The following is a 13,809-nucleotide window of genomic DNA, read 5'->3' as shown; positions in this document are numbered from 1 at the left end:
TATAGGTAAAGGACATTCTTCTGAAGCAGTTTCAAATGTGTGAAATGAGTCCGTGTTAAGCAAGATTAGAAATCAGCAAATCTCTTTCACTGGAGGATGGTAAACGTTAACATCATCTTAGTGAGTGCTTTGAGACTAACTGACCCTTGACCTGAATATGTACAGAAGGGATGGAAGTATTGGCCAGGACACCAGGCAGGATTCTTCCTCCTCTTCAAGTAGTACTGAAGAGGATAGGTGAAATCTCTGCTTATAATCCCATCTGAAAGATGATACCTCTGACAGTTCAGCATTTCCTCACTGCTCCATCTGCATTATTTTAAGGAAGAAAAGAAGAAATCTCCATGGTGTAGTGGCTAATAATAATTACACAACCAATATTTCTAAAGTACATTATCTGGACAATATTGCACAGTTTTTTGATAGTTCATGCTATGCTATGTACAAGTTGGGTGCTGTTTCTGATATTGTAAATGTAAACCAAGATGTAATTAAAATATTATATATTTTGAAAGTGCCTTATTAGCTGAAAAGTGCGTTCCATGTCTTAAGACTGAATGGTGGTATATAAATGCAAGTACTGATACATTCATTCAGTGAGCCAAACATTCATTTCAAGGTCTTGACCTGAATCTAACTTGTTCTTTCCCTCCTTCTGTTTTATAGATACTTTAACAACAAGATCAACATCATCCTTCAGTTTGTCCCTGAGATGATCTTCATTTTGAGTTTATTTGGTTATCTGGTCTTCATGGTTATTTTTAAGTGGTGTTTTTACCACGTTAAGAATTCTCAGATTGCTCCCAGTATTCTAATTCACTTCATCAACATGTTTCTATTTAGTTACAATGATCCTTCCAACCAGCTGTTATATAGTCACCAGGCAAGTGTCACGTGTTTTATTTGAGCTATTAAAACGCCTTGTCTAAAATTCAATTGTTGGTCGAATGACAGATAAATATCCTCTATTACTCATATCCATATAGTGATGCTGCAAACATGCAATAGCATTTTACATGGAGTTATCAAGATATTTCTGGACAATGGGCCTTAACATTTTAGTTGAGGGTCCATACAGGATGACTAGATTTGAAATAAAACTAGAAGTTTTCAAGGGGATTTGAGGAGGTAACTTTTCAGTGTGGTAAGGATTGTGCTTACCACTTGAAAGGACAATAGAAGCAGAGATGTACAAAATTTAACAGGTAGTTGACAAGGTAATTGAGGTATTGTAAGCAAGAGCTAGAATGGGTACTGGATGGTTTTCTAGACCAATCCACTGAGGAGCCATCTAGAAAGTAACTCGTGAGAATCAAAAAAACTGGCTGAAGAAGTTTCCATACGTATGTGAAAAGAAAAAAGATTGCTGAAGACAAATGTGGAAACAGAGGGAACTTATAATGGGGAATGCAGAGATGGCTGGCCAACCAAATGCATTCTTTGGTTCAGTGTTCACAAAAGAAGTAGAGTCCTAGAATTGCACAGCACAGAAACAGTTCCTTTGATTCAACTTGTCCATGCAGACCAGAAATCCTAAATTAATTCAGTCCCATTTTCCAGCACTTGGTCCACATCCGCTAAATCCTTCCTAATCATGTACCCATCCAGATGTCTCTTATATGTTGTGGTTGTACCAGCCTCCTCCACTTCTTCTGGTGGTTCATTCCATACTCGCACTACCCTCTGTGTGAAAAGATTGCCCCTGAGGTCCCTTCTATATCTTTGCCCTGTCACCTTACATGTGTTTTGGAATCCACTATGCTGTGGGAAAGACCTTTACTATTCACCCTATCCATGCCCCTTATGATTTTATAGACTTCTCTAAGGTTACCACCAACCTTTGATACTTCAACCTTCCAACCTCGGCAACATCCCCGCAAATCTTTCCTGCACCCTTTCACGTTTAACAACAACTTTCCTACAGCAGGGAGGCCAGAAGTGAATGCAGTATTCCAAATGTTGCCTAATTAATGTCCTGTACAGCTGCAATATGGCATCCCAACTCGTATACTCACTGCATTAACCAAACAAAGGCAAGTATACCAAATGCTGCCTGCCTTCACTGCCATGTCTACCTGTAAATCCAACTTCAAGGAACGATGAACCTGCATTCCAAGTTCTTTGTTTGGTAACACTCCCTAGGACCTATCATTAACTGTATAAGTCCTGCCCTGGCTTGCCTTACCAAAATGCAACCGCTCACATTTATCTAAAATAAACTCCATCTGTCGCTCCTCTGTCTAATGGCCCATCTGACCAGGGTCCCAATATACTCTGAGGTAACCTCCTTCACAGTCCACTACACAACCAATTTTGATGTGATTTGCAAACTTACTAACCATTACTCCTATACTCACATCCAAGTCACTTGTAGTAATGACAGAAAGCATCAAACCCAGGACTATGTCCTTGGGACATACTGCTGGTCACAGGTCTCCAGTCTCCGAATCCAAAGTACGTAGCAGATATGTTGGAGAGAGAGCAACTGAAGGAAATTACTATTAGTAGGAAAGTAGGATTGAAGGCTGATCAGTCACTTAAGTGGTCCTAGAAATGGAGATAGTGGTCATCTCTCAAGATTTTATCGACTCTGGAACAGTTCCTATGGATTGGATAATGTAACCCCACTAATTAAAAAGGAGGTAGTGTGAAAACAGGATTATAGACTTGTCTGCCTGTGGAGAAAATGCTGGACTCTGTTGTGAAAAATTGGAGAAGAGTGGCAGGTTCAAATAGATTCAGCATGGATTTACGAAAGTGAATTCATGCTTTTCAAACCTCAACAAGCACTGAAGAGAACGTCAATAAATCCCCGTCTGTCCCTCCCCTCCTTCCCTAACTTAACTTTCTCTTTTCACAGCAAGAGGTTCAAAGCTTTCTGGTGATTATTGCAATCATTGCTGTCCCTTGGATGCTTTTTCTGAAGCCCTTCATTTTGCGATCGAATCACAGAAAAGCTCAACGTGCGGTAAGAATAAAGCTAATTGAATACTGTATGTTAGGAATATAATGGGGTGGGCAACTCTAGGTACCATTCCTATTCTTCTCTGTCCTGATTAACACTCAGCCTGGCCAACTTAGTTATTTCCATTCTGCTAACCCATCACTCTCACCCACCCCCCTGCTATAAGTACATAGCCAGTTCCCTTTTGACAGTGACTGTGGTGTGTTCTCATCATCTCACAATGCATTCCAGATCTAAACCTTCTGACGCATAAATAGTTTTTGTTTGCAGTGATCTTTAACCTGTGAACTTTAGTTTTCACTCTTGAATCATGGGAACAGTATGTCTCTCTGGCCAGTCTGTCTAGACCTTGAAAAATTGTCCCTTTTCTTTTCATTCACTGGATATGGGCATTGCTACTGTGTCAGCATTTATTGCCTGTCCTGAGCTGCCCTTGAGAAGGTAGTGATGAGCTGCAGTCTGTTTACTGTAGATACACCCACAATGCAATTAGGGAGTTCCAGGATTTTGACCCATCCACTGTGAAACAATGGAGATATTTCCAAGTCAGGACAGTGAGAGGCTTGCAGGGATCTCAGAAGTGGCAGTACTGTGTATCTGCTGCCCTGTCTTTTTTTGAATGGTAGTGTTTATATGTTTTGAAGACATAAAGAGTCTTGGTACATCTTGCAGATGGTATATTGTTATGACACGGTGTACACCCCCCCCCTCCCCATTTTAAACCAGCAAGACAAAATATTTACCCCGTGTGGTAATCTGCGAAAATTCGACAGCCCAAGAACTATCCCATTGGTCACTTTTTTTAAAGTAAATATTAACAATTTTATTTCTTAAAGTATAACACAGGATAATTAACTAACAATGACTTACAACTCCTTTCTCTAACCTGTCTTTTACCTTCCCCTTCAACAATACTAGTCTGGTAAAACCCCCGATTTAAGATTTACCAAAATTCAAATTTCAAAACCAGCCAGTCGTTGAATCTTCTCATTATATCTTCCTCTGCCTTATTTTTTCCTTGGGGATTACTGTTTCACAGGTCACTGACTGATAAAGGTACCTTTTTTTAAAGAGAACTATTCTCTGGGCAGTCTGCATATGTTGGTGGCTTGGCTGTTCTCCCTCAACTGATCACATTTTCCCCAGTCTTATACCCCAAAGCATCGGATTGTGTCATTGTTTTTTTTGATATTGTCAATACTAAATTCAAACTTGATTGGAATCAGATTTTGTTTTTGGGGGATACAATTTAAATTGATTGGCCCAATTCCAATTTGATTTTGTCTCCAGTCAACCAGCTACATTAACTGCTGGACCAAAAGGTTACATTGTATCTTGTTCAGAACACTTGGCGCTGTCAGGTAGTTCTGCTAGATTTTAACTTAAAGGTACAATTCACTTCTACACCTTCATAACAATATAGTTCTATCACTGAGTGGTGGTGGTGGTAGAGGGAGTGAACATTTGTTTGTGAATGTGCTAATCAAATGGGCCTCTTCTCGACTGTTGGAGATGCACTCGCTTAGGCAATCTCTACAGGCCCTTTGGCCCAACAAATCCACACTGATCCTCCAAAGAGTAACCCACCAGACCCATTCCCCTATCCTATTACTCTACATTTACCCCTGACTAATGCACCTCACCTACACATCCCTGAACACTATGGGCAATTTAGTTTAACCTGAATCATTTTGGGTTCAAGATAAACTAAAACTATAGATCAATGGAGGGATTTACATAATTTATTATGGAGTACACTGAAATTGCATGACAAAGACTTGTCCCCACCAGTACTGTACCCCAGTGTTATACAGAAACAGATCTGTCCCCATCAGTACTTTTCAGCCACAGGATGGAGGGATAGGTTGGTGTGGGTATCTCGGAGATGTTCTCTGAAATGTTCTGCAAGTTGGTGTCCTATCTCCCTGATGTAGAGGAGACAATAACAGGTGTAATGGATACAGTAGACTGTGTGTGGATGTACAGGTTAAATATCTGTTAGATGTGGAAGGATCCTTTGGAGCTTTGAATGGAGGTGAGGGGGGAGGTTGGGCGCGATTTTGCACGCACTTTGGCAGGGGGAGGTGCTAGGAGTGGGGTGTGGGTTAGTGGGGAGTGTGGATCTAACCAGGGAGTTGCAGAGGGTTTGGTCTCTCTGTAATGCAGATGGGATGGGGAAAGAAATATATCCCTAGTGGTCAGTCTGTTTGTAGGTGGTAGAAGTAATAGAGGATGATACAGTGTATCCAGAGGTTGGTGGGGTGGAAAGTGAGGCTCCAGGCATCGGATGGTTAGGGTACGGTGTTAGAGGAGGCCCAATCCAGCCTTCTGCCTGAAACGATGATTCTCCTGCTCCTTGGAACTGCCTGACCTGCTGTGCTTTTCCAGCACCACACTCTCAACTCGGTTTCCAGCATCTGTAGTCCTCACTTTCTCCTTATGCAGTGACAGGCCTGTCCCCACCAGTATTGTACATCAGTGTTATACAGAGACCTCTCCTCACCAGACCTGTTTCCACCATATAGTTTGAAAACATCTAGGATTAGCAGGTAAAACTTAGTTGACTAAACTTTGGATTTTTTTTTGCCTCTCAGTTGGAGTCTGCACCAGAGAATGTATATGCTTCGATTGACGTTGATGCTGATATCTTACAACCCCAGCAAAGGAGCACCAGTGACCATGGTGATGACCACAATGAAGAGGCAAGTCTAACATATCTAACGCAGGGATTAAAGCCCAATCTTGACATGTCAAAATAATAACTGTTCAGGATTGTACCATTAAGGGCACTGTTTTACATTTAAATCGATGTACAATGAAGGATAAATGTCTGTAAAGAAGAGTAGGTTTATGATCCGTAACGTTCCATGACCCATATGCAGTGCACTCCTGTTAAATCCTGTGCAGTTTGGCTGTGCAGTTGTGAATCGGCCAAGAAAACACATCAGACAGTTTAAAAATGACAGTATAACAGCCTGGGATACTAGGGAGTCCTTAGTACACTCTGGGAAATTCTGTACGTGCAGTGTTTAATAGTCTATTCCAGTGATTGTGAACAAAGGCCATGTTCATCTTCATCTCAGTGAAGCTTGAGTACACTGTCTGAAAATTCTACAAATGTAAAGCAGACATTTAATCTGGTATTTTTTTTCAGGAAACCAAATTACTTGTGTCTTAGATTGTGGAGTCGTTAGTCATTGAAGTTTTAGCAAATTCTCTAAACCTCATCGTTATCCCACTTGTGATCACTTCCATCATGATCACTTCCTTGTGGGACCTGGTAAGAGATGTATAGCTCTTGTATATCCAGGTATTCATTCATTTCCTGTTGCCCCCACAGGGATGTCCCCATCTAACATGAGTTGCCATGACACTTAGAATCCACATGTGACTCAATTATTTGCTGCTTTCATCTAGAGGTGGCAAACTGTGGTGTGGTGGTGGTGCTGGAACCTGAAGCTTAGCATAATTGAAAAGAGACTTCTGTAATGACTGCAAGTAGTATTTCTTTCTCTTGTGTTATTCCAGTTCAACTTTGGTGATGTTTTTGTGCACCAAGCCATCCATACAATTGAGTACTGTCTTGGCTGCATCTCTAACACTGCATCCTATCTCCGGTTGTGGGCTCTGAGCTTGGCTCATGCAGGTAAGCAAATGGTTTGGCCCCAGCTGAGGTGACTGGTGACATGATGGGCGAATGCTTGAACTGCTGATGTGGAATGGAACTGAACCTTTTATTCAAAGTTCACTTTGTTTCAGATGACAGTCCAGCATTCTGTAAAATCCGGAACTGTTCTGCTTTACAAACTCTTCAGTGAAAACCATCTGTAGCACAGTGCACTTTTCCCAGTGAGGAGTGGGAGAGAGGGGAGGAGAGAATGAAATCCCAAAGTATGGGGGAGAAAAGTACTTTTTTTTCCAATTTTTTGTGTTAGTCATTTTGTAGATCGCTTACATTAATCATGCTAGATACACACTTTCTGTTTAATGAAAATATACTTCTATAATATCTGGAAAAAATATTGTGACGAAGAAATTCAAAATTTAATTTCACTGTTTTTAAAAAAAAAAGTTTGATCCATATTTAATTCATCAGCTGCATAATAACTGAGAAGTGGAGAGAGAACAGTACTTGTTTTAACTGTTTGCTGATCCCTTGACAATACCATGTCCTTGGCCCATAGGTGGAGCTTACTTTTTGAACAGGCTGTGGACTCCTATAGTTGGATAACACTGGCGTGCTAGTGACCAAGGGTGAACTGTGTATCTGCACTTGAACATTTAGGAACATGGACTTACCAAAATAATAAAATCTTAGTCTCCAAAATCTTACTGTCTTGTTCAGAAATTGCCAAATATCTGCATTGAGATGCAATTCAACCTCAATATATGTCCCTTTTATTCCTAGAGTTATCTGAAGTCCTCTGGACCATGGTGATGCGCATTGGCTTGAGTAGTGCTTCTTGGGCTGGCCTCATTGGTGTCTTCATCATATTTGCAATTTTTGCCGTCTTAACAGTTGCTATTTTGTTGGTAATGGAAGGATTATCTGCTTTCCTACATGCTCTACGTCTTCACTGGTAAGTAAACGTTCAGTGTAGGTTAGCTGCCCTGGAGGGGTCTAAATCATGGAATTGTTTCTCTGTGTGCTGTGGCCATTCAGTCTGCCATGTCAATGCTGGCTCTCTCTGAGAACATCTCAGTCACACTCCCACTATCTCCCCTGTAGGTCTGCAGTTTATTTTCCTCTGTGAAGGTGCTTATCCAATTTCCTTTTGAAAACCATGATTGGATCTACCTAATCACTCACTGTTCAAAAAGTAAGCTTTCCCTCTCAGATTTTTAAGACCTTTAAGCCTGTCTTGTGATTCTGGCCCTTTCACCAGTGGAACAGTAATATTTTTTTGAACAGCTCAATCAAATCTTGTTTTGGTCTGTTCTCTACAGAAAACAGTGCCAGTTTCTCCATTATATTCATACAGATTCTTACCCTTGGAAACACAACCATGAATCTTTTCTGCCTCCTCTACAACACCTTCATATCAATGCTCAAATACACAGGATTGGTGGTACTGTGCTTCATTGATCCAGGGACTTGGGTTTGATTCCAGCCTTTGGCAAGTTTCTGCATGGAGTTTCTCCCCATGTCTGCATGGGTTTCCTCCAGTTGCTCTGGTTTCCTCCCACAATCCAAAAAATGTTCAGTTTGGGTGGATTGGTCATGCTAAATTGCCTCATGATATCCAGCGATGTGCAGGCTAGGTGGATTAGCCATGGTCAAATATGGGGATATGTTGGGATGCTCTTTGGAGGGTTGTGCAGACTCCATGAGCCATTTTTCCTGGATGCGTTTGAGACATTGAGGTAAGTCTATGTGGAAAGACCGATAGGTTATAGAAACCTATGGGCCAAGTGGTCTCATCCTGCACCATAAAGTTTCTATGACCTATTGGTCTTCCTAGAGTGTGCAGATTTACCTCAGTCCCAAAGGCATCCAGCACACATTGAAGATGGCCAATGAAAGAAAATCACCCTCTTGAATGGATTGGACGAACATGATGAGAAGCTACATCTTCAGTCATGGGCTGCTGTTTTTCTGGGGTTAATGCTGGTCAGTTTGCTAGTAAACTATCCAAGTTCAAGATTGGAAGAACTGCAAGAAGTGAGGAAAGTCATTGTTGACCATGGAGATGATGTGCGCAGGGTCAGAGAGTTCGTGTAATAGTGTGAAGTCCAGAACCAGAGATGTGTAAATGGCGTGGGGAAGGTCTAGAGTTGGAGAGGGTGAGTGTTGAGAGTCACCATTGCTTGGGATATGCAGGCTTTTGATGAACCTACAATTTCCATCTGGGCATTGGTGTCAGCTAGGGGAGGGAGAAAGATGCAGTTGCAACAGGGAATGTGGAGAGAATTGTAGGTTTCCTGGGGGCTGAAGGAAGAGGTTGCAAAGAAGGGTGAAGATGGAGTAGAGAGATTAGGAGGTTAACAGGAGGTTACGAGTGGGGACAAACTGACTGCAAAGGAGAGAGAACAATTTTAATCTCTCAACAAAGAAATACTCAATTGAGATCCAAGAAAATGCTATATCTCTGAGGTAGAGAGTTCCTTGGAATCTTTTGTTTACAATTGTGTAAGTTCATAAATACTATACTTGGGATGGGGAAATGTAGTGGATTGTAATTGAGGAATATCTGTCAATTAAATTTAAATGAGCTGAGATCTTCCTACCGAAATGGATCAATATTAAATAGTATTTAACACCGCACCAAATTTTGTTTTCCCTCCTAGGGTTGAGTTCCAGAATAAGTTCTATGCTGGAGCTGGCTACAAGTTTAATCCTTTTTCATTTAAGTCCATTCTGGATGGAAATCCAGATGAATAAAGCTGATTTCAACATTGTTTTCAACAAAGGATGTTTCGACTACAGGTTTAAAGATAATGTCATTCAGAAATAATCATGGATCTCTATTAAAATGATATTGATTAGAGCTAAGATTAATGTTTTGAATTTTAGCTGTTCAAATTTTAGTATGTAACATTGAGCTGGAATGCTTTGTGCTATCGAGCAGATGTTTTGACAAGATTAAAATAAATGGGAATATGGCTCGTAGAGAATTGATGGTTGTATCATGTTAAGTATCTGTTAATATGCACACAATTTGAGATGAGGTTTCCAATGCAAGTGAAAATTAACTCCAAATGACTTTGCATTTGCTTCAGAATACTAGTGCAATTTGGTGAATCACTTATAGATGCTTTCACCAGGAGTTACAAGACTGAAGGTGTCTACTATTGTTGATGCCTTTAGAAGAAAAAACAGGCCACTGCATTCAATGGGCAAGCGACTACAAATCAGCGTTCAAAGTATCATAATGTTGCTCTGTGTATCTACCTATCATGTGCTTGCTTTGTCATGAGAAATCCTAAGTAATGTTCAGAAATGTTAATGTCAGCCAAGGTCATGAGCAATATGATTTGTTAAAAAGCTATTTTAGGGTCACTGCCTGGAAAATTATTCTAAGAAGGTTACTAAATCAGCTCAATGAATAGGTTTTCATTTACTGCCTACAGGAGTCTAAGTCTCTCCTGAATGGTTGTTCTATTTCAAGGCAATTCCAGACAATGAGAAGAGGTAATACAAAGATGTCTGCCATTGATTTGGTATACACTCCAGTCATGCTTAGATCAACAAATATAATTAGAATCAAAAACTTTATATTCAAAATTGTTTTAATTTAAAACAACACTGAGCTGTATCTTTCTTAACAAAAAGAGAGATGTTGCTGTCTGTCTGTTTGGGATTATCCACTCCAGTGGAAAGAAGAGGCTAAAGATCCATTGATGAGAACTCCTTAAAGATATCCTAATGTGCAGTCAAAAGAAATTCAGTGAACCCAGTTTGAAACAACTTCTCTCCACCTTCAGTCCTACTTCTGGGTCTGATCAGGTGATGTGCTGTTCCATTAGGTCAAACAGACAAAATTGTAACATAATGTTATTAAATCAACTTTGTTTAACTCAGAGAATCAGAAGCAAAGAACCAGAATTTATGGTTGAACATTCCATCAGATTTTCATCCCTCCTACAGCAGGGCAAGAACCCTAATGGAGCTTTAAGATCCTCTGACTCACCACAGTGCACTATTTCTCCTAGTTTGTCTTCACTGTGCCTGCTGCCTTTACATGGTTGACCTTATCATTCCCTACTGACACGAGGAGATTCCAATATACAGTCATGTGAAACTGACATTGCTGAGAATTAATTTTTCCTAATCAGTTGCAGTCAGAGAATTGCCCTACAGTATTTATTTTGTTGCCAACATGAAGCTTCTAGAGTCTGAGAATCTTCTTGACTCTTATTCCTGCATCGCAATGCTGATCCTAAGCTTATTCACTAGATTGCTATTATCTCTCCACTTAGACATTCTATCTCTACGTGTTTCCCTCCACTTTGCCTTATGAAGAAACAGTGCTCCAAAAGCTTGTGATTTTAAATAAACCTGTTGGACTATAACCTGGTGTTTGTGTGGCTTCTGATTTCCTCCAACAGAAAACAGTGTCATCGTCCACATAAGAATTGGATGCCACCTTTATATGTTTCACAGCTATCTCCTTGTGAGTTATGAGCCTACCTGTCTGTCACTCTGTCATTGTTTCATTCTGTTTAAAAATGGCAGCATCAGCTTTGGTCTTCACCAACAAATTCCATTCTAGTGATTGTCTCAACTAGAATCAGACTCTTAGAACCTTTTATTGAAGAATCCAAAAATTCAGTAATGCAAATTAACTTGATAAATCACACTTGATAGCTGATACAATGGTTTTTTTATAGAAGAAATGCCCAGAGCTCAGCTCTGCCCTTATTAATAACACCTAAACAGCAAATATCAATGTAGTGTGTTATGACTGCAGATCAAAATCTGGCTTTTGGAACGTTATTTTTTTTGTTGGATTTAACAATGTGGTTTTCCTCTGAAACACATGCATATTGCTGCAGATTAGGTTTTAACAATAATCATGTTTATTACACACATTCAGATGACCAAACTGAACTACTGCCATATAATACATGCTTAAAAAATTGCAAAACCATCTCATTGATCTCAAATGAATGACTCCACAGTGGTAAGAATTCCTTTATTATACTCAGAATTTGAATTAGCTAAGGTTCAGTGATTACATTTTCCTTGAGACCATGTACAACTAAGTGCAGAATTTGAATTTCAAATAGCCACTTTATGGGTTTAACCAAATACTTTGCAGCTGGAGTTTTTAAAACTAAACTGCTTGCCCTTCTAGCAACCCTTTCTTCATAGTCGTAAACTTAGGGCAATTATTTTACAAGTCCAACTTTGGCAACAATGCCAAACGTAACTTGAAGAAAAGCTTATAGTTTGTGTTTTCTCCAAGTTAAAACAATCCAGACACATACCTGAATCCGACTTACAACTGTTTACCCTGTTCATTCCTAAGACTCAACCAAGAGAAAACAAAACACCAAAACTCTTCAGTGAGTCTCTCTCTAGTATGGTTTTATAAAATAATTCACCTTGGTTGAAGAACTACTTACAACATAATCATTAAATCCTTCATAGACATATGAACCACAATAGGGTCACCTTGCTCCCACATCATGCAGTGACAACATATTGTTTGGCCTGATATTTCTATTTTAATTACTACGTAATATTTTTGTAAATACTTTTGAGAAAAAGTCTACATTTTTCATAAAATTACAATCACTACAAAATAATGTAATAACTTTACAATATAATGACAATTATATTATAATTGAACATTGCTCAAGGTAAGTGAAAAGTTTAAGGGGGATACACACAGCAAATACTTTAGAGGGTGGTGAGTGTCTGGAACGGATTGCCAGCTGAGATGGTAGAGGCAGGCCCAGTAGATTCACTTAAGATGCGTCTGGATAGATGCATGAGTAAGTGGAGAGTAGAGGGATACAGATGCTTAGGAATTGGGTGATAGATCTAGATAGTAGATTTGGATCGGCTCAGGCTTGGAGGAAAGAAGGACTTGTTCCCAGGCTGTAAATTTTCTTTGTTCTTTGTACTCGACTCCACCAACCACTGAGGAGAGAGCGAGAGAAAACCCTACAAAAACCGTAATTCAATAAATAGGAAAAAAAAATTCAACAAAGTTATACAAAGGTAACTTAGGTTATATTCAGTTAAAGTACTATGCTCAATGCAATCCCACCACTGCTCCCCACCACCAGGAGCATTAGTAAGCAAATCCATATTTGTTCAGGATTCTTCCCCCGATCAGGCACCACAGGACGACCAGACGTAACCCTCATGAGTAGACAAAGGTTCTGACTGATAGAGCCAACAAGTCTACATTTCAGAAAGGGCCACCACGTTCTACAAACCAGTTCCGTTTTCTGGTGTACTATGCTTGTAAGGAAATCCAGTGGATATGCTCCATAACTAATCTACGCCAGCCTGAAAGAGCCAGGGTATTCTCCGGCTCGTTAGAATATTCTTCCTCATGCAGAATAAACAATTTCTTTCCATGCATGTCCAATGAGGGGAGATTTGGAAGACCCAAACAGTGGGACACCAGATCCAAATTAACCTCAGTTCCCAAAACCTCTTCCAAAAACACTCGCTATACTGTCCCAATACCCATGAAGCTTGTGGCATGACTACAAGTACTGAGTAAGAGTGCCAACATCTGTTTTACATTCAGGGCACACTGGGGACAATCCTGTCTTCAATTTCGCAAACCGCTCCAGTGCCAGATGAGCCCTTGAAGCACCTTCAGTTGCATAACCTGTGTCCTGTTACAGATTGAAATCTTCCTTGCGTTCTCCCGAATATCCTCCCATACCTCTGACGAGTTTTCCATCCCCAATTCCCGAGTCCAGGTTCTGCATAGCCACTCATTACCCTTCGAAATGTTACTTCTTAAGTAATAAAGGGTACTGAGAGAGCGCTCAGACCAGAGTACTCTCCTTTCCATATCCAACTTATAGGGACTAACCATCAATGTTTTTTTTGTATAAAGTCCCTAACCTGAAAGTAGTGAAAGAGGCTCTTCCTAGATAGCTCATATTTCAAAAGAATACCATGACCTCCCCATCAAATAAATCTCCCAGATAGGAAACCCCTCTAGACTCCCAGAGCCTAAAGCCAGAGTCCATCAATCCCAGCCAGAATCCCAACAGTTTCACTATGGGGGTGAAAGGGTGAGTTTGTTGTAAGTTGCCCTCACCTTGCTGCATCGATCTCCATGCTTTAACTGTGTTAAGGACAATCAGGTTTCTGCAATGGTCCATAATGGTCCTCATCTTGTCCATAAACAACAAATTGATGAGGGGAC

General features: G+C 40.2%; 1 protein-coding gene and 1 long non-coding RNA gene across 2 annotated transcripts in view; one reads left to right on the top strand and one right to left on the bottom strand.

Moving 5' to 3' along the window:
* The window catches only part of LOC132825010 (V-type proton ATPase 116 kDa subunit a 4-like), a 75,280-nt gene extending 64,312 nt beyond the window's left edge, over positions 1 to 10,968 (top strand). The window contains exons 16-21 of the mRNA XM_060840004.1: positions 667 to 883; positions 2,861 to 2,968; positions 5,560 to 5,667; positions 6,494 to 6,611; positions 7,374 to 7,545; positions 9,254 to 10,968. Of these exons, the coding sequence (XP_060695987.1) occupies positions 667 to 883; positions 2,861 to 2,968; positions 5,560 to 5,667; positions 6,494 to 6,611; positions 7,374 to 7,545; positions 9,254 to 9,347 (817 nt within the window). The 3' untranslated portion in view covers positions 9,348 to 10,968. The remainder of the gene's footprint in view (positions 1 to 666; positions 884 to 2,860; positions 2,969 to 5,559; positions 5,668 to 6,493; positions 6,612 to 7,373; positions 7,546 to 9,253) is intronic.
* A 593-nt stretch (positions 10,969 to 11,561) lies between these two features.
* Positions 11,562 to 13,809, bottom strand: part of LOC132825013 (uncharacterized) — a 53,622-nt gene continuing 51,374 nt past the window's right edge. The window contains exon 3 of the long non-coding RNA XR_009645737.1: positions 11,562 to 12,578. This is a non-coding gene — a long non-coding RNA (uncharacterized LOC132825013). The remainder of the gene's footprint in view (positions 12,579 to 13,809) is intronic.

The sequence above is a fragment of the Hemiscyllium ocellatum genome, chromosome 19 (assembly GCF_020745735.1).
Source record: "Hemiscyllium ocellatum isolate sHemOce1 chromosome 19, sHemOce1.pat.X.cur, whole genome shotgun sequence".
Classification (NCBI taxonomy): Eukaryota; Metazoa; Chordata; class Chondrichthyes; order Orectolobiformes; family Hemiscylliidae; genus Hemiscyllium; species Hemiscyllium ocellatum.
The sequence above is the reverse complement of the archived record's forward strand: the minus strand, read 5'-3'. Positions and strand labels throughout refer to the sequence as shown.